This window comes from Pinus tabuliformis, chromosome 6 (genome assembly GCF_031772625.1).
Source record: "Pinus tabuliformis cultivar Carrire ecotype Pingquan chromosome 6, CPIR1, whole genome shotgun sequence".
NCBI classification, from domain to species: domain Eukaryota; kingdom Viridiplantae; phylum Streptophyta; class Pinopsida; order Pinales; family Pinaceae; genus Pinus; species Pinus tabuliformis.
The window spans coordinates 747,614,751-747,636,255 of NC_142292.1; the positions used below are offsets into that span (position 1 = coordinate 747,614,751).

The 21,505-nt window shown below is 36.0% G+C and overlaps 1 protein-coding gene across 6 annotated transcripts in view; it reads left to right on the forward strand.

The window, feature by feature from the left end:
- Positions 1-401: 401 nt before the first annotated feature.
- LOC149260895 (craniofacial development-like protein) overlaps positions 402-21,505 on the forward strand; it is a 122,569-nt gene continuing 101,465 nt past the window's right edge. The window contains exons 1-4 of one of the 6 annotated variants that reach the window (XM_089421303.1): positions 402-599; positions 684-711; positions 936-1,065; positions 14,561-14,649. In XM_089421303.1, coding sequence (XP_089277429.1) covers positions 950-1,065; positions 14,561-14,649 — 205 coding nt within the window. In that variant the 5' untranslated portion in view covers positions 402-599; positions 684-711; positions 936-949. Of the gene's footprint in view, positions 828-932; positions 1,066-14,560; positions 14,650-21,505 lie in introns of all 6 variants that reach the window. The other 5 variants (XM_089421298.1, XM_089421295.1, XM_089421284.1 and 2 more) reach the window with 5 other exon arrangements.

The following is a 21,505-nucleotide window of genomic DNA, read 5'->3' on the forward strand; positions in this document are numbered from 1 at the left end:
CGTACTTAGAGTTACCCTCATACATAGATATCATAAGAAACATAAAAGCAACTAATTGTGGATATAACCTAGATATAAAATCAATACTTTCAATGAACTTCAAACCAACCAAAAAACGTTCAACAATAGATTACGTTAATATTTCCGCAAGTTATAATGCTGAAGTGGATTATAATGTGGTAGGCTAAAGAGTCAAATCACCCCAACCCAATTTGCAACGAGAATAATTTTTACTGCATGTCAAAGTTTTGGAGCTAAAATGCCACAAACAAAATTTCCAACATCATAATTACTACCAAATTTACAAACAATTTTTATCCAAAAACAGAAATGAACACCCGTTACCTCTTCCTCACCGACTAAGAAATGTCTTTCCTCCAACGATATATCTCATCGTACCTTTTTCGTAATATTTACGTTGTCCTTACTGTGTCATTTAATTTTCCTTTTCCAGTCAGGGCTGGAAACGTCTTTGTTAACAACGAGCAAATTTAGAGAGGTCGACCGAGACGGGGCGGGAAGTGGCTGTCGATCGAATCGCAGCCCAGGGTTTCTTCTCACCATTGCGCAGATCCGCTATTCTCATGCTTCAGGAGGAAGTATATTTCAATTCTTCATCACTTCATATTTTTCCCAGAATTCTGAAACCCTAATCTCGACATCCTCTTCTCACCATTGCGCAGATCCGCTATTCTCATGCTTCAGGAGAAAGTATATTTCAATTCTTCATCACTCCATATTTTTCCAGAATTCTGAAACCCTAATCGACATCCAATCTAGATTTTCCAAGAAACACCGTGTACATCAATTGCTATTTGAAACACCATGTACATGCATTATTTTATTTTTCTCTTTATGATATGTCCGTCTGATTTTAAAGTAGGAGGGTTTCAATAATTCTTTTAAATAACATAGATGCTATATTGCTTTAGCAGATTAAAGACTGAAGATGGTTGAAATGAGGGAGAACGCCACTTATCAAGCGGAGCTTCCTAACTATGAAGAGGAGGAGGGAACTGCCCCTGACCATGTTGCTTCGAAGGGTGCCGCTGATACATTCAAGAAGTAAGTTGCAAACAATTTTTATATGTCAGGAGTCTGTGATTTTTAGATAAACCTTAAGCAATAAGGGTAACTCCAGACAACTTTATCTAAATATCTCGTAATATAAATTTCATTCATTTCGCACAAATTCTTGTTCTTTTGTGAAAATCAATATCTTTCAGAGTTAGTCAATCCTTATAGATTTTAATATTCTCTTAATGTAGCTCCTGAGGTATTTTAAGGAAACGGCGATGCTTGCAACACTGCCATTTTGCGCAGATCACTTAATGAGGACAAATATGACAGAAGAGGCCTGTCCGCTTAGCAATCAGATGACCTGTTCTGGGAATGCTTTCGTTTTAGTAGCAATAAATTGTCCTGTTTAGGGGAAACCTGCCAAGGCAAGAACTCCAACAGAAAAGCAGAGTGCTAACCCAGCATTAATATAATGCTCATAACACAGGGCAGAACATTTAGTATACATCGATGATTATTCGTGTGATTCAGGCACAGACTAGACCAGATTAAACAGAACAAGATTTTGAACACAACAAAACCATTTCAGAAAGGGGAATAAACACTGCACTTAACAGAGGAGTACCATACATTGTCTAGGTAAATAAGTATACAGTTCAGCTTGTGCCCTGATTCTGTTAGCGAGATTACAAACTCTTTGCTTATCTGTGCCTTGTTATGACAGAGACCTTCCATCTGTCCTCTGTATGCCTTCCCTCTTCTATATTGAGGGAACAAAAGTTACCCCGCCCCCCTCCAAATCAGAAACTTCAAGACAGAAAAAAAGGGCAAACTAACTGAAATCTACATTTCAAATCTGTTACATTCCAAAACTGCTTTTAACAATCCCATTTGCTAGCGTGTTTACTACGTGCAGACAGATCATGAAGCATCCTGCTGCAGTCTGTTAAATCTCTGTTAAATAATAAATATGAGAATTTGTCTAAATCATGTTTTTTTTCTTCGATTAAGACAATTGCAAAAAGTAGCATTTTGTGGGATTTTCATTGGCACACTTTGGTTGCCAGTATGGCTCTGCCACGGATGAAAGAAAGCGTGCCTACTTGGCATTAGCGCAGAAAGAGTTGGAAGCAGTTCAGCTAGAAGTCAATCTAGAGTTGCTTTGGCAATTTGAGAAAACAAGTAATTTTTTTTTCACTTTGTAACGATGAACGCTACTTTTTTGACCGGTCTTCTAAATTGCTTTTGAGGGTTGCGTCACTGCCTGTAAAATTGAGGTGGTGTCTTCACTGCCTGTAAAATTGCAAGACTTAAAGATGGTGTTCTCCATTGTAGACATGAATGCAGATGTAGCAAGTACGGTTGCTAAGTACAATTATTGAGACCCCGGGGGGATAATGCACGATTGTTGATTTCTATGTTTCTCACCATGTTTAACCAATTGGTTAATTAATTATACATCTGAAGAGTAAAGGAACAAGCAATGGTTGTTATCCATTTTTAATCATTTGGTTAACTAGGCATATTACAAGTTTATCTTCTTTAAAATACTTTTTCAAAGTATAGGAAGAAAAGTATATTTATTTCTAAATGCCTCATTTCTTGATGAAGTTTTTTCAACAAGAAAGTTTCTCCTTTTATTGAGGTATTTTGTTATTTGTTTGGATTTTAAAGTTTGGCATGCTTTTTTTTTGAATGTCCACGTGGTTCATGGAACTTGGAGTTCAGTGATTGCTACATCAACCAAATGTTTGTACTACGTAGATCCACCCGAAGGGATCACTTCCCGTCAGCTCAACTACGGAGCTTGACCTCAAGAGTGTTGATAGAATTGAACCTGTGGTGTCTCAATAGTAAGGGTGTTTTAGCGACGGGGATTTGACCAATTGAGCCTAACCCTCAACGCTAAAGTTTTGGTATGAGTTGATAAAAAATACCTTCATTTTTGAGGACAAGTTTACCTTCAATGACTTTCCATGATAATCCTTAATAGCTTAGACTTTGAAGGGAGTCCTTAAATTTAGGAGGTCTTTGTTTCAATAAGTAATTGATGCCATGATTAGGATGTGTTGTCGCTGCTACAACACCCTCCAAATTTTGGCCTACATTCAAATTTTGGAGCCTCCCTTTGATCATGTGAATTGTCGTTTCTAGTTGTTAAAATGATTCTATACTTGTTTTCTAAGTTTTTAAGTCTCTTTCTAAAGGAATCCCAAGTGTTGCCTTTTGTTAAGGGAAGTGTTGTTCTTTGTGAAAGACAACTTTAACACATCTTTAAGAGGTAGCTCCAGTGCATTCTCTTGCGTTAATGGATCCTATCTATCATGAGGACATGCATTGGACTCATTTCGAGGGTATTGCACACTTTCTCTTTGCAATTGACACTTAAGTTTTACACTTGTAGGTAAGTGTCGTCTTGTTGTTGTTTCAGTGAATGCATGTTGATTTTGGGTACACTAAGTGCTTCCTTTTCATGTGGTTGATCGTTTGTGAGTGTGTGTTCACGTTCAAGTCTTGTCATGCTTTCATTCTTACCTTCTTGTCTTATTGATCCCACACTTAGTCATTTTCGAAGCCTTCACTTTCCTCACGACTTGCTCAATCATGTACCAACCTTTTTGCCTCCTGGAATTGTGTATTGCATAGTCCTAAGCCACAGTGAAGAACTCTTTGCCTCGTGGAACTGTGCACTCCTAGAGGACAATCCCCCTCAACTGTGCGCACTGCGCAATCATAGTGCTCAGTCACTCAGTTTTTCCAGTTGCACTTGCCCAATGCGCAGTCTTGATCATCCTAGCCTTGCCTTGCGGACTGCGTAATCACAATAGATAGTGGAACCTCTCTTGGACCCTTGTAGTGCTCAACTGCGCAATCCCTTGACCGTCTCCTTTTTCCACTGTGCACTGCACAGTTACAGTGCCTAGTCATGCCTCCCTAGCTCCTGGACTTGCCCATTGCACCATCCCTGACTTGCGTCTCTCTCAGCCACTGCGCATTGTGCAGTTACAATGCATAGTTCCTCACTGCTGCCTGCCTCCTCCTCCTATGCACTGCACTCAAGAAGGCCTCTCTCCTCAATCTTGTGCACTGTCCCATCACAGTCATAATGTTGCATGAGAAACAAGGTGGACTAGGTGATTTCGGGACTTCACTTGTAGGTGTTATAATCTTAACATGGCAAGATGATGCTCAATGAGGACATCAAGGAGATGCTGCATGAAGGCACATGTGGAGGCAAGGTACAAAGAGAACAAAGAGAACAAAGAGACAAAGAGGCATTGAACTACGACAAATGGATGAAGATCAACATGACATGGAAGACTCTATAGTATAGTCAAACCTTTGGAGGATGAAGATGAAGTACAAGTAAGATCAATCATGAAGACATGAAGATAGCAACAAAAAGGAGAACTTAGCATTGATACACTACAATGAAGTCTTATGTCACCATTGCTAAGTAATGGCTTCTTAAAGTGTCACCACAAAAGTCACATGTTGTCAATGTATTTTGCCACATAATATTGTATTTCCAAAAAAAGAGAAAATGTAAAATGTGTGGAAACTCAAGTTTCCCACATGGAATTTGAAAAGTCACTAGAAAATTCTAAAGTCATGTAGAAGCTCAAAGGTCACATAGGAATTTGAAAAGTCACATGGGAACTCAAGAGTCATGAGGCAAGGTCAAGAATCACAAGGGAGGTGAAGAGTCACCTCATTTGTTATAAATACACCCTCATAGCTCAGGCAAAGTGCTTTTCACCATGGTTTCTCAAGCTAGGCATAGGAGAGAAGATTAGTCTTTTGAGGAGCAACTGGTGGCTTAACATTCCGCTATTGGAACTAGCGTTGTATCATTGTAATGGTGTATCTTGGGACTTTCACTTAATAATTTGATGCTCTTAGAGACAATGCACTTTCATGCATATGTCTTGAATGATTGTAATACTATTCTTTAATTGTTTGTGGTGTATGTTTATATTTCTACATGCTAATGAAAATGAACTATTTCGTTGGCTTTAGTATGTGTCTTTGAACTGTGTGTCTCTTGCTTTCATGATCATTATTTCTTTGTGAACTATTTCGCAAAATAACTAACGATTCTTTTAGATATATGTGTGTGTCTTTACTAGGGTAGTACTATTACTTTTCTTTTAAAGACTTTCTCAACCCTTCGGTGAAAGAACCTTTTACACTTTGCAATTGAATACATCACAAGGCTAACTTGTTCATCTTGAAAGTTTATGCGTTCTCTCTTGTGTTGTTTATTGCAGCCAAGGAAAATCATTAAGAATATGGCAGCTGGGCCTATTTCCCAGATGGGCCTCCTACTCCAAATGGTGTGAGGTCTAATTGGGACTTCATATTAGGGAGACCCCTTGTATGTTGGCGGTTTCCAACACTATCAACATTCTGGCGCTAGAAGGAGGACAACCTTTTTTATGGCTTATAATTCACTAGATTCACATAAAGAACCTTCTGTTCAAGGTAGCAATTGTCCGAGCCCAACTCCAACTCGTATATTTGAGAGAGCAGAGTCATCTCATGAAGGTTCAGATTGTGCTTACGAAGTCACTTACAAACAACTCCGAACAATTTGGTCGTTTACTTGTTAGTTTGCTAGAGCACTTGGATTACTTCCTATCACATCCGTTCTTCCTCATAAGCAATCAAAGAAAGGGACAACTCGCTGTGGTGTGTTAGTTTCTTCATTGGAAGAATTGGTTATTGCAGCCCTTGAAGATTTAGCTGTCTCAGTTGAAGAATCTATTCAACAAGGGGATCTTCCACCACCTATTTGGGAATATCTGGAGGGAGACGGGGAGGATTTTCACTTTTCTGGCGAAGAATAGCTGAGAGACAACGAACAACCAAATAATAATGAAAATTTGAATGGTGAAGGAGAAGACTCTTCAAAATCAGAGAGTGAAGAGGAGGAGGAGAACGAAGACATGGTTGATGACCAATTGGATTGGATGGCCCAAGGGCCTCTTTCTCTTCCGGGCAATCTTCATCGCTTACCAAAGCACCCAGAAATGTTGCTCATAAAGTATGATCCGAACAAGAAAGCGAAGGCCGAAGATCACATTGATGACTTCTACTTACATCTAAGGATGTTAGAGGTACGTTTTGATGATGTTGCTTGTAGATTATTTCTGTACACTCTAGAAGGTAGAGCATTAGTTTGGTACCATAGCCTTCCACCAAATTCAATCCATAATTGGAGGGAGTTTAAACAGTTATTCTTAGAAAAGTTTGCTGATGATAAAACTCTTGCCATGTTACTTAAAGAACTTGGAAACATTAAGATGGGGGATAAAGAAAAGGTTAAGGATTTTAATCAGAGATTTACATGCATTTTGAACAAGTTCCCCACTGATGTGCAACCTCATGATTTGATATACTGCTGCCTTACCCACTAACATTTCTGTCTTTTTTAAATGAGTTGGGAAGGAAACTTTAGCTCTTAATTTTGTAGAAGCAGTTACTATTGAAAAGGACCTAAGGGGTTGAAACCTTAATAATGAAGATCTACCCCTTCCTTCTTGGATTTCTTCTCATCAGGTTCTTCTACTTCTTCGGTGGTATGGGCTTCATTCCTTTTCTTTTCTTGTTGTCCTTCTTGAGTTTAGGACAATCTCTCTTGAAATGCCCATATTCTTGACAACCATAACATTGTTTTTTCGACATATCGATCTTCTTCTTTTTCTGAGGACCAAACTTTCTAAATTTTCCTTTTCTCCTAGCCATGGCAACAAGTGCTTGAACTTGTTCATTTGATCCTAAATCGCTTTTTGCTTTCAACTTGGTTTCTTCTATCTTGCATAATGACCAAAGTTCACTGAATGGTGTGGCTTCCTTCTTTCCATAGATGATTGATACAAAGTTGCCCCATTCATTAGGTAGTGCATTGACTACCATGGTGGTCATTTCTTTGTTGGACATTATTTCCCCCAACTCATGCAGTTGGTCTCTTATTTGTGACACCCTCATAAGATATGAGTCTATCCCTTCTTCCTTTGGTACCTTCATCTTATATAGTTTGGTTCTCAAAGATATCACTTCTCTTGCGGTGCTTACAGTGAACAATTCTACGAACTTATCATAGATGTCTTTTGACTTCTCCAATTTTGCTACGTAAGTGATGAGAGAATCTTTGATTGTTTCTATAAGGATTCTTTGAGCCCTTATTTCCCCCTTCATATATTTTGCTAGAGCTTGAGCTTCTTCTTTTGGTGGTTTGATGATTGAACCCTTAACATGCTAAATGGCTTCATTTTCAATCAAGACCAAATTTGTCCTCTTCTTCCATGCAAGGAATTTGATGACCCAACCAGTTTATAGCTCTCCTTGCAGAATGAAGGCATTTTGATATTAGATTTAGTCATAGATTTAAGGATACTTACTTGTCAAGTAAAGATGCTCCTTTGATGGTGATATCTTCAACTTGATGCCTTCTTGATGTTGATGAAGATGGATGATGATTGCTTCCTTGATGTCTTTCTTCAAATATTCTTGAGATGTGATCCTTTCTTCAAAGAGAGGGAGATCACCTTGATTCTTTTGATGACGATGGCAATGCTTCTTCCTGCTTCCCTTTGATGTAGAGACTTCAAGATGCTTCAATACATAGTCCTTTCTTTGAGTGGTGGTAGTGTTCTTGAGGTCTTCTTCTCCTTGACATGATGATTACAAAATCCGTGAGCTTCCCAAGAATGCTTCGAGTGTAGAATCCTTCTTTTGAATGAGCTAGGGTTTTGACGTTCTCTTTGATACCTTGACTCTCTTGATATTCCTTTTGCTGATCCTTCTTTAAGTTGCCTTTCCTTGTCTTGTCACCTTAGATCCGATACCATGTTGAGAAATCTAGGGCAACCATATTAGGTGATTTCTCTTACTTTCATAACTGCTTGTGATGTATTTTAAACTTAACTTGATTAAATTCTTCTTTCGCTTATTATTATTAAGTTCTTATCATCAAACATGTACTAAACCATAAAGAATAATGAGAGAAGAGGACACAAGATATAGGCTATTAGCCAGGGCTAAAACCTCTCATTTTGAGAGGAAAACCCACAAGAGCTCTTCCTTTATAGAACTTCAAATGATGAATTCCTAGACCTGTGACCCTTGACCAAGACTCGTCCAAGACCAAGTCAAGCTTTCTCCTTGAAGCACTTTCTTAACCCAAGTCAACTTGCCTTCTAGCAACTTCCACTTTCCCTTGACCAAGATTTCGGACTTGCAACTTTGACTATAATTTTCAGCCTTCTACAATGGCTGCAACTTTGCACATGTGAGCTGATTAGGGCATAATTTAGAGGCTTCTCTCTGTTGCTTTGCTTGGACTTTTCTTCTTATGAATTCAACTTGTAAGAGTGATCCTTTAATGCTAGGTTTCAAATTCTTTTGAGGTTTGCAATTTTTCACTTTAGAATCCCTAGCTGTAGTCCACACGTGTGAGAGAAATTGGCCCAAAAACAATCTTCTAAGCTTTGGTTTCTCTTCTCCTTGAATTCTCCCCTTCCGTGCACCTTCCAGGTCTTGTTTTCTTTCTAAATCAAACTTCTTGTGAGCTGAGTTGATGATCTTCCAAGTGAAGTCGAGCTCTCTTATATATAGTCTTTTTGGTAGGTCGAATAGCCCCATTCACAAGGCCAACTTGCGCTTTCTTGAAGGCTGACTTGTAGCTTCTTGTTTGACAAGGTCTTGTGCTTTCTTGAAGGTTGACTTTTAGCTTCTTGTTTGACAAGGTCTTTGACTCTAATTTTGAGTCAAGTAATTTTTTTTTTACAATATGTAATATGCCCAAAAGGATCTTCCATACATGACAATGACTCTTATGACTTGTAGACTCAATGACAAGCCCTAGATGCACTCAATGGGTGTTTGACCTATAAATCAAATAACCTTGAGCATGAAACCCATGCCTCAAGAATAACAATAATAATTTTATTCTTTTTTTTACATGGAATACATAGAATCATGATTACATATGACATTATGAAGACCGAACCTAGTTACATATTTCAATAGAAGCCTTGTAGACAAAATTTCGTCTTTTAAAATTAAAAGCAATCATTTGTATATCATAATGGACAAACAATACACGGTATAGATTGATCCAAACAAGAAAGTTTGAGCAATAATTGAAGGATTGGGCAAAGTGATTGTGGGACAACTTCATCCAATTCTAAAGGTTGTCTTAGTAAGGGAAACAATTTCAAGGATGGGATTGGTCATCCATTCTTGTGATGAGAATTTTGCGTATCTCAAGACAGAGAAACTTTTGGAGGATGGGATGTGATCACTAGTTAGTAAATGGGAGAAGTAGATCTTTAGTGCAAAGGATAGTTGTCAAATTTGTTGGTTCCAAAAACATGAGAGGTTATATTCCTAGTGGTGAATAAGGAAATGTACACAAAGGAGACACATATATAAGGTTGAAGGTTACAAGTTTCATTGTAGCTAATGGGCAATAAAAAGAGGATATAGGGAGATGAGGTGGACGCATAAGGCATTAAAGGCAACGGGTTTGTCTCAAGACAAGATGTGCCTGTGCAGAAGATAGAGGACAAGGATAGAGGAAAAATTGAGAGACAAAGTAGTGTTTGAAGTCTGACTTGCAGACAATGTGCTAGGGACATAGCACATTAAGAAGGACGTAAGATATTGAGTAGATTGCCACAATGTCAACAATGCAATGGTATAATGTTGGAGACATAGTTGTCCAACACAAGCAAACCTCCAAGTTTTGCATCTTGTTTTGGCAAATTACTCTTTTTCCCAACTTGATGGGGGACATGATAGGTTTGCTAGAGCCTAGGAGGCCATTGATGGAAGGGTTCAAATAAGTGTTGTAGGGGTCTTACCCCTTTGAATGAATTGTACTATGTTTTTGTATTAGAAAATGCATTAATGATCATAGTTGACCATGCCAACTTGGTAGTAGAAAATTATTGTAATTGGCTGAATCAAAAAGGTAGTTACATGTGTCTATCCTCTTAACTTTCCTGCATCTCCTTAAACCTTGTCCACAACTTGGAAGTATCTTGCATTTCTAGCTGCATGTCATTTGTCTTGAATAATTTAATCAACATTATTGTTTCTTTGTTCCTTGCATTTAATTGTTTCTTGTTGATTCTCATCCTTAGGATCTCTCTTCTCTTTTCCAGTAGCCACCCTTAATAAACACTTTTACTAGAAATTTCCAATCATAAATGTCTTCCATACATTAAAGTTAAAGTTTTGAATGTAATTTAATCCACTTCAAACAAACTCAATTACCTCTACACAATGTTTTTTTTCCAATGTAATCAAGCATCCACTCTTCACCCCATAAGCAAGGGTAAGATATTCTTTAGGAGTCAAGGATGTTCAAGAATAAGGCTCAAAGGCATTACAACAATGTACTCGTTATGAGCTCAATGATTCACAATGATTCCTACCACCTGAGATAAACCCAATTGACATCTCTGCACAACATTGTGTTGACATGTTGCATGTTTTTGCACAAACCTGACACTTCTAATGTTTCACCAATTAGTCTATGGCTTACCTCAACATGTTGGCAAATAGCTCTAGTAATTTTGATTGCAAATTTATGTTGGTAAATAGCTATAGCAAATTCTAATTGCAAATTTACTGTTGATTGTGCCTCTGCAAGTGTTCTTGTGTGCTATTTAGGCTTGTTTACCTATTATCTGTCTTTTCATATTCTAGTGTATGGCGAGAGGTTGCTCTTCAATTTTGCATTTTTGATGAGAATTCAAGGCTTTACCATGTAAATAGCCAAACACCATGAAGCCTCATGTTTGTTGCCAACCCGCTGATTTCTAGCCAAATACTCTTGTGTTGTCATTGTCGAGTCTTACACGCATCGTCATGGCTTTCATCACATTGTCATTGTCGAGTCTTACACGCATCGTCATGGCTTTCATCACAAAGTTGAATATAGGAGAGAGAGATATTCTAATATGGTTTAGTATCAAATGGTATTAGAAACACTACTTGGGATAGTCTCAAAGAGGGGTGCTTACATTATTGATTACATGTAAGCTATGTGGCCGTAAAAAAATCCTGATCGTTAGCATATGACTAAATTAACTTTAATTTGTTATTCCTTTATCACCTTGTGATTTTATCACAACTTAACATGCCCATACCATAAATTCATAAGTTAAACTATATTGCACAGAACAACAATTATACCTCTAACACTGTGAAGGTTCTAAAAAGCAACTTTATGTCATTAAGTACCATATAAAGAAGGGGTTAAGGGGCACAAAGTGGCAAACAAATTATACATGGATGAATAAATGATTGATTTGAGCTATGATGGCTTTTGGAAAAACTCAATTGGGGTATTCTCTCCACTGGTGGGTCACCTTTGGAGAGTATGTGGAGAGTACGGTGAAGATTAATGTACAAGGATAAAGTATTGAGTATGAATGAAGAATGCTTGCTAATTTTTTTTGCATGTATTGAAAATGACATGGTACCTTTTTATTAGACAATCACAATTTTCCATTTATATGACTACTGTGAATTGATTGCTATAATTATTCAATTTATTTCGTATTTAGGTATGATAGAATCCCACTCTCAAGGTCATGAACATGGCTATATTGGTGGAGGTTTGTTCCATGTTATGTTGCAGGAAACACCCCCCCAGGAGATATACCTGTACCCAAAATGCACCGAAACGCTGTCGAAATGTGACCAAAACATTGGGGTGGCGTTTCCAAATAGCGTTTCCTAATTTGGAAACGCCATCGAAACACAGATGAAACGTTTTAGTGGTGTTTCGGCCCAAATCTGCCCTGTTTCCATGACTTCTTTGCTTCTACGGGCTCACGCAAGCACCGAAGAGGGATGTGGGGCACTTCTGTGGCCAAAAAAGATCTAATCTACCACTAAATTTTATCTCTAATCACTCTGCAAACTAATTTATCTCTGAACAATCCACTCTCCCAAATCTGACCCATGTCCGTGACTTCTTTGCTTCTACGGGCTCACTCAAGCACCCAAGAGGGTGGTGGGGCCCTTCTGTGGCCAAAGAAGATTTAATCTACCACTAAATTTTATCTCTAATCACTCTGCAAACTAATTTATCTGTAATCAATCCACTCTCTAGTTGCGCTAAAAAGGCACCTTGTTCTATTTTTGTTAATGAAAATGAGGACGAGGATTATAAAATATGTAGTTGTACTTGTCATTAGCCCATGTTTTATTTCGTTTTCAGCACATATAGCCATGTATAATGGCTGATTTTGGATGGAAAGCCTCATGTATAAAGGCTGATTTTCTAATTTTGGATGTACAAGTATGTTACTGGATCCGTGGGTCTGGGTAGTTGGATCTGCAGATCCCCGGATCAGATACGGATTCGGATCCGGATCCACTCAGTTCACTTTAGAGTCCTGTTAAAAAATGCGTGTCAGAACATTTCAAATATTATTGAAAAATCTATTGTTGGATCCCCCGTGTCAGAACATTTCAAATATTATTGAAAAATTTATTGTTGAATCCCCTGATTATTTAGTGGCTTGTGTGGACTTTTGAAATATTATTGAAAAATCAATTGCTGAATCCCGTGATTATTTAGTGGCCGACCAGGTCTGACATCAGCTTATTATGCTGCCAATTTTAAATTGCCATCTCTCATAGGTTTAGTCTTGGATGGTTTATAATAAATTCCTATTAAATTAATAAATCCAATTCACTTTATAATCCAATCTAAATAGTTCGTGTCCCTTTAATTTAATTTATGTTTATAATTTTATAATAGTTGCTGTTATGTTTTACTTTAATTGTAAACTAATTAATTTGGATGAATACTTAATATTTAATACTTATAAATAATATATTAATTTTAAAGTTATTAATAAAATATATAAATAATATATTAATTTTAAAGTTATTAATAAAACATATAAATAATATATTAATTTTAAAGTTATTAATAAAATATATAAATAATATATTAATTTTAAAGTTATTAATAAAATATATTAATTGTTTTATATAAGATTTACATTTTACAAATGTATATAAATTATAAATTATAAAATATAAAAATTATAATTTTTATTTTTATTTTAAGAAATATAAAAAATATATTTAAATTATTTGTACTTTAATTTTAAAGTTATTAATAAAATATATTAATTGTTTTATATAAGTATTACATTTTACAAATGCATATAAATTATAAAATATAAAATGTAAAAATTATAATTATAATTTTTATTTTTAAAATATAAAAAATATATTTAAATTATTTGTACTTGCTGTTTCCTTGGCGTATCCGGATTGTGGTTTTTAAAAAAACTAGTGGATCTGTATTCGTATCCGTATCTTGGTAACTTGGTGTAACAACCTCAACTATAAAGGATAATATTGGATTTTGAATATATATATATATATATTCTTACGCTTCCATTTTTCGAGGGTCACCTTTCCAGCTGTACCCGTTTTGCAAGCTTTCAGACGTTTTGACCCACTTAGTTTCCATGCCTATTGGCTACAGCAAGAGTGGATTTCCTTGATGATAAGAGATTAGAACTTTTCCCCTTGCTTTCATAGAATTTATCATAGGGGTCTCATCAATATTTAACGCATAGGTGACAAACTCTATTCACTCAAGTGCAAGGTTTCCTTGTTTGGGGATGCATGAAGACTATCCTTTAAAGATGGCCATGTTAGATTGTGTGTGAGAGATTTGTTTTTCTAGAGTTCTTTAGAGTTCTCACAAATATTTATTTCTTGGTGTTATTTACAATTTATGGTAAGGCCTATGTGAACTGGGATTAATTAATTGATGAAATTCTTCTTTTTTTATGTTTTCACGATCTTTCTTTTCTTATCAGAACTTAGTTAAAGTTAACCTACAAACATGAATATGATCTTAGTCCTGTGTAAAAGTTGACATCAACTATCTTTATTTGCTTGGCATCCTGGTTACAGTATATTGTGCCAAGCTTTAGGTGGTGGTGTATGCCATGTGGTCTTGGGTCCATTTTATAGCTGGCGTAGACTATCATATGATGTTGAATGTTTGTAACAATTCCTTGGATTCTCTATGTGGTCTCCAATTCTATGTATTAGATCCTTTACTAATAGATTGCTATGATAAGATAACTTTTGGACTGTGGGTTTGTATTAGTTACTCACACTCACAACTGCATGTGAAAATGTTGAAATTAAAGAAAACTTGAATTCCCCGAAGCTCTTTTTTCCATTTTAGAAGATATTTTATGATAAGGTAACTTTTGGACTGTGGATTTGTATTAGTTATTTACACTCACTGCTGCATTTGAAAATGTTGAATTTGAAGAAAAATTGAATTCCGCAAAGCAATTTTTTCCATTTCAGAAGATATTTTCTGTGACACCACCTGATGTACCTAGAGCATGCTATCTTGTTTTCAAGGAAACATGAAAATTTGTAAAGCTTATCGTTCATTCGTTTAATCATTGTATCTTTTTTTTAATGAATCATAAAATGTAAAGCTTATGGTTCATTTATTTAATCATTGTAGAGGGTACAACGACATTGATGGCTCAGGATTCAAAGACTTTATATTGAAACCAGACATGCTTCGGCCTGGGTTAGGGCATCTTTCAGAAGGTAGAAGACTCACTCAATTGTTTATAGAGACATGAGTGTCTTTGTAGTTTACTTTCTTTGTAGTTTACTTTTCCAATTTCTTGATGTTTGATATTTAATTTTCTTTGAATATGAATTTAGATGCCTGGAGGAGGTGATTTTTTCCCTAGTACAGTGCTTAAACTCATTTATGTTTCTATTTTTCTTCAAATGTTGTGTCTAACTAAGGTGAATTGATGTTCTTGACAGTTTGAAGTGTAAATTTCTCAGATACATTCTCTTTTGTGCAAAGAAATTTTGAGAAATTCTTAAGAAAATTCTTCTCAACTTTTTAAGATTATACTATATAGGCAAGTATTTGAAAAATGAGAAAACATATATGCGGTCATTCAGCCTTTTTTTTTCTCTTGTTTATTACCCTTGCAAGGATGAGGTCTTTTGACCTCTCTCACTAGGAAAAGTTAAGGATTAGATAATGTTACTGTTAAAATCCATACCAAGGGTGCCAAAGTCCAAAGTCACTAAATGTGGACCTAGTGGCAATTTTGAGTGGTTGCTCAATGTCACCTCATTGACTCACTTTCACGATTTGGGTTGAGCAAATTGTCAACACTAGGGGCATCCCTCGATTAATAAGTCTTATATGCATGGAGGGGGTATTAGGGGTTTTGAATGATTTATCATTAATGTGGTTTGTTGTAGATGTTGTAGTGTTAATTCCAGATTTTGTGTGAGCTGAGTTGAACCTATGGCTATGTAAATGATGGGCGTCTTAGGTTCAAATACTGATGCACATGACTAGCTATATATATTCCACAATTACTCCATTTAAATTATGTATATGAGCAAGATTTTTTTCCTTGGAAATATATTTTTATTTCCTGATAGAAACCAAAATCCAATCCTCATAGTGCAGCAACTGCACAGTTCAAAAAAACTAGTACATAGCAACCTGTTTATTCACGCTTCGCACAGATTTGTTCTGCCAAAAACTTCCTGCAAAGCATAGACAACCAAAAACCATCTTTACGGTATTGGACTAAACTATGACAAAATGAGATTCTGGTTTTGTAAACTGGCATAATTATATAGAAAGCACGTACCCACGGACAAAACTCAAATGGATAAGTTCTAGATGAGATTAAAGAATTCCCATTATATTCGTCTTCAAATATTTGGGTCAGCAGTTGATGATGTCCATCCTTGGAAGAGAGTCGGGCTGTACATTATTTTCCCTGAAAATGTGTGAATGTAATCTCTTGACACTGAATGGAAAGTTCTTTCATGTGCAAAGCCAAGGAAGGAAATCCTTGGAATGTCTTCTACAGTGGCTTGGTGTCTTAGCATGTAGAAGATATTTGATTGCCTCTTCAGGTGCTTGCTTGGTGGAGTAAGTGATTTTATGATTTCTTTTCTAAGGTTAACTTAAGAAAAGTGCTAATTAATCTATTTACTTACTGTGGACTAGTAGGGCAAAGTTCTAAGGATAAATAATACAATTATTTAGTGACTTAGATATAATCTCAATCGTTGATCTCAAGTGAGGCTTAAGATTTAATCCTAGCCATTTATCACTTAGGAGCTTAGGGTTAAGGATTTTGGTTCAATGAAATCATAAAAGAAGCCTAAGGGAGAGGTGGACCCACACAATTGTTGAGGAAGTGATTTTCTCAAGTGCGAGAGGCTTGATTAGAAGCTAGGAAAGAGAGGGGCCAAGTCAGTTGAAGAAGAGGACCGAATTATTGGAGGAGGGTCGAAATATCCAGAGGCCGAATTTTTGAAGTGCACAAGGGTTGTACGAGTGAAAAGAGAGGGGCAAAATTGTTGGTGAGGGAGACTAAATTTTTGATAGGTCGAATTTCTTCAACATTGTCAATTCCAGTGAATGATTCCTTGATGTTGATTTTTCCTAGTGGGGCCAAGTTCCAGATTTGTAGTTGTATTTTTTTGTGTATTCTTAGTGGGTTATGAATAAAATATATATAAATAATATAAATAACCAATAATGATAATAATAGTTGATAAACAATAATTCTTTACTGAAGAGGCATGTCTCTAGGGACATGACCATTCATTGAAGAGGCGCCTGTCTAGCTATTAAAGCGGGCCCTCATTTGTAAACAATCATCATCTCATACCTTCTATACATTTCTTATATAATATATTATTTTCCTATCATGGATATTTACATATACCAGGTCTTCTGAGTATTTTGTTGCTTTTATGAACTTTGTTTGTAACATTGGTATCAGAGTGTAGACGAACATTGTTTGTAACATTGGTATCATAACTATTCGATTCTTTGGCTACTCAACCCCTGCACAGAGCCGCATTCTCCGATCCTGGCCTTTGGCCATTAAGTCTCCATCAACTTTGTTGTCGTTGCGATTGAAGCGTTTCGATGCATAGTTTTTGGAGTTTCTCCATTCTAAAAAGGTATATACCTATATAGCAAAAAAAAAAAGGCAGTGTTCCATGGGGATGTGCCCCCTAGGGTCGGGTGTGCGCACCCCTCACACCCCATGCACTTGGGACGTTTGGGGAAACGTTCACCACGTCCCCCTTTTGGGGATATGCAAGGAGACGCAAGGGGGACGTTTCCCTAGTGTGGGGGACACGACTCCCCAAAAGGGGGATGCCTGGGCATCCCTCCTCAATATGGGCTATGCGTCCCCCATTAAATTTGCTTGTAAACAATGATTTATGACAAGGAAAACCTAGTATTTGACCATATTTCCCTACTAATGCTATGCAATTCATGGTAATGTTATATTCGTAAAGTAAAAGTGACATTCTCCTTTATCTTTCATTTTCATCCTTTTACTTAAATTTTTAACATTACCATGAAATGACTTGGGATGTTTGAGAGTGGTTCCGACCTCATTGGATTTCATATGGAGAAAGTGGAATTTTAGATCTCACTCAAAATCCAGCAGACTTATATAGGAATTAAAAAAAAAGCAGTGTTCCAAGGGGACGCGTCCCCTAGGGTCGGGTGTGCGCAGCCCTCGCACTCCACGTACCTGGGACGTTTGGGGAAACGTTCCCAATGTCCCTCTTTTGGGGATATGCGGGGAGATGCAGGGGGGACGTTTCCCCAGTGTGGGGGACACAACTCCCCAAAAGGGGGATGCCTGGGCGTCCCCCCTCAATATGGGCTATGCGTCAAACAATGATTTATGACAAGGGGAAACCTAGTATTTGACCATATTTCCCTACTAATGCTATGCAATTCATGGTAATGTTAAATTCTTAAAGTAAAAGTGACATTCTCCTTTATCTTTTATTTTCATCCTTTTACTTAAATTTTTAACATTACCATAAAATGACCCGGGATGTTTGAGAGTGGTTCCAACCTCATTGGATTTCATATGGAGAAAGTGGAATTTTAGATCTCACTCAAAATCCAGCGGAGTTAACAGTTTTTCAGGAATTCAGGATTCGATGGATTGCAATGTTTCCATTGCATTTTGTCATGTACAAGGGTATGGAATTAGTATTTAATCAAGAGCACCAAGCCCTCTTTGTACTTTAGAGTGAATTTTAGACTCATCACTCCACAATTTTTGAGTTTTAGTTATATCAATTTACTATTCCAGTATTTAGATTTCAATATCTCTCATAGTCTATTTTGCTTAGTACTAATTAGATTCTAGAATGATGAATGATGAATTTTAATTTTAAATCAATTTAGAATCTAGAATGATGAATGATGAATTTAATTTTTAAATCAATGTAGATTCTATAATGGTGAATAATGAATAATGAATATGGATTGGAGTATTTCATTATTAAATCATGTGGTCTATGGATGAATCATGTATGTATTAGTAAGGATGATGAGTATGGATCAATGTATTTCATTATTTAATTCAATTATGTAAATATCATTGTATTTATGCTTTCATTATTGAATATGAATTTGAAGTATATATATATATATATTAAAAAGGGAAAAAAATATATACCCCAATGTCCCCCGCGTCCCCTAAATTTCCCTAAAATTTGAGGGTACTCCCACACGTCCCCCTTGTGCGTCTCCCCGTCTCGGAGTCTTGGTGGTAAATTGAAAAAAAGAGATTAAAAAAACTATAAAAAGAACTTTAATTTTTATTTTTTATTTTATAAAAAAGAACTAAATAAATCAAAATATAAAAAAGCAAAGGAGGGTATTATATATATATATATATTTTTAATAATATCATTAATAAAAAAATCGCTGTTGCAACACCGCCCAATCTAGCTGTTGTCGTCAAGCTGTCCCGCCGCCATCGACTACACTGCCCTTGCTACCCATCACCGCCACCAGTCTGAGCTATTGCTTCACTGTTGCTAGCTACCAATTGAATGCCAATCCGTGTCATCCGTAGGTATTTGGATGCAATCTGTGCATATTTTGGCCATACATTTTTGTACTCAACCATTGTTGTACCCTACCACTATATTTGCGTGCATCCACCTCTAATTTGCTATCCGTACACACTTCACCTTCCATTTTCATTCTACCAATTGTTATTGTAAACTCCATCGTGTGATTATCCGTTCGCAATCTGTACCATCCGTACTCAAGTTCTCCCACTTGATCATCTGTATCTTCATGTTGGAAAGGTTCTAAATCAAGAGTTCAAAAGGATTATCAGTAAAATTCGAAAAGAATTAAATAAAGGGGTATTATTAAAACCTTATTATAACCATTGAAAAGGATACAAAGGGTAAAATTCAAGGTTTAAAAGGTAGTTGTATATATTAGAACTATATAAAAGGGTACTTTTGGTTCCCAAAAAAAGTGTGCGCCAAAATAAATTGAATTGACTCCAATCTAAGTGTGCACCAAAATAAACTTAATTGACTCCAATTTAACGGTCGTGACCTTACACATAACTTACACATGTTGGATTAGTCATATCTAACATAAAAGTGATTTTTATGTGAATACAAGAGCCTCAAATACATATATTAGTTGAAGCATCAAGACCATAGTATAAAATTACTTACGAAGGTTAAGAAGTCCAAAACTACAAAGAAGAAATTAGAAGAAGAAAAAGAATGTCTTGAGAAGAAATTCAATGAGAATCTATCAAAGAAGAAGAAATTTTGTGCTTAAAAAACTTTAACCAAAAGTTATTAGAACAAATTAGAGATTTAAGAAATGAGAAACTTGAGCGTCAAAATGAGGTTAAATCAGAAGTTGAAGAAATTTCACGTTTAAAAATCATAACCAAAATCTGCTTACTCAGATTAAGAAACTTAAAGATGATAAGAAATCATTGAAAAACAAACTAGAAGAACTTATCATGAAGGAAGCATCGAAGCTTTCAGATGCAACAATCCAAGTTGAAGATTAAGGAATGAATATCGATCCAATCAATATTACAACTCAAGAAGATGAGAAACCAATAAAAACATATTCAGATGTTGCAGTTCAAACAACGAAGATTTCAATTGAATATCCAACGATTAACCAAGCAACTTCTGTACTTGAAGGAAGTCAGAGACTTCAAGTAAATCAAGAAATCAACACAAACAAGATAGGGGAAAATCAAACCACAAGAACTCCTTATCGACGTCCAAATCACAAGAGCAGGGAACTCAATCAGTCTACAAATTTGTATCACTGAAAACAGAAACAACAAACTTATGTTCTGAAAACTACTAATGCAAGTACAATTTAGTCATGTGATAAAAATCCACATGAAGTATCCAGTAACTGCAAGATTCCACAGGATATTGATTTAGGATGGTCATATCCCTTCTCAGTGTGACAATTTTATTTATCACTCCAAGGATCCTATCATCTTGTATCGTCAGAGATGAAAACTCGAAGATTTCCAAAAATTGCGAATAGATTACAAGACAAAGAACAAATGGTATGCCTTGTCAACAATAAGATTTGAGGACAAATCTTTTTGAAGAGGAAGACAATGTTATGAATTATATATATAAATAATATAAATAAACAATAATGATAATAATAGTTAATTAAACAATAATTATTTACTGAAGAGGCATGTCGCTAGGGACACGACCATTCTTTGAAGAGGCACCTGCCTAGCTATATAAGTGGGCCCTCATTTGTAAACAATCATCATCCTTGTTGTACATTTCTTATATAATATATTATTTTCCTATGATGGATATTTACATATACCCAATCTTCTGAGTATTCTACTACTTTTATGAACTTTGTTCGTAACATTGGGATTAGTGCGTAAACAAACTTTGTTCATAATAGTCTAGGCCCAAATTTTCCTGAGAAATTTAATATGGAGGAAGAGAATGTTTGGTTTGTTGATTTTCTAGTGCAAAGAAAACCAGTACAATTTTTCAAATTGATAACTACTTCCAATGATACAATTAGTCATCTTATAACATTCCAATCATTAAGTTATACATGAAAAATTTCAACCATTCCATTTCATCAATAGAGTAATAGATATCACAGTAAACAATGAGACAAGAAACAAGAGACACCAAAATTTAGGCTAGTAGCCAGGGCAAAACCCACAAGGGGAAAACCCAACAATCTCTCCTTATGAGAGAGAATTTAGTTCATCAAATGTACATTAGAATGTTCCAAACAAGATTCCAATTTTTTGACTTCAGTAAATGCCAATTCAAACCAATCAAAGGAGAGAGAAAATAGTCAACGTTGGTCAAACTCATGTTTGCAACATAAGGGCCGAATATCAACTTGAGGTAATTGAACAGAGGAGGCTGAAATTTTGTCAAATCACAGTCAACGAGCCTAGTCAAAATCACAGTCAAATATCAAAGTTGACTTGTGATCAACGAGCTAAAAACAGGAGTGAACTTTCAATCAAATAAGGTCAATGAACCACTGCAACTTTTAGCCTCCACAAATAATTAGAGACTCGGT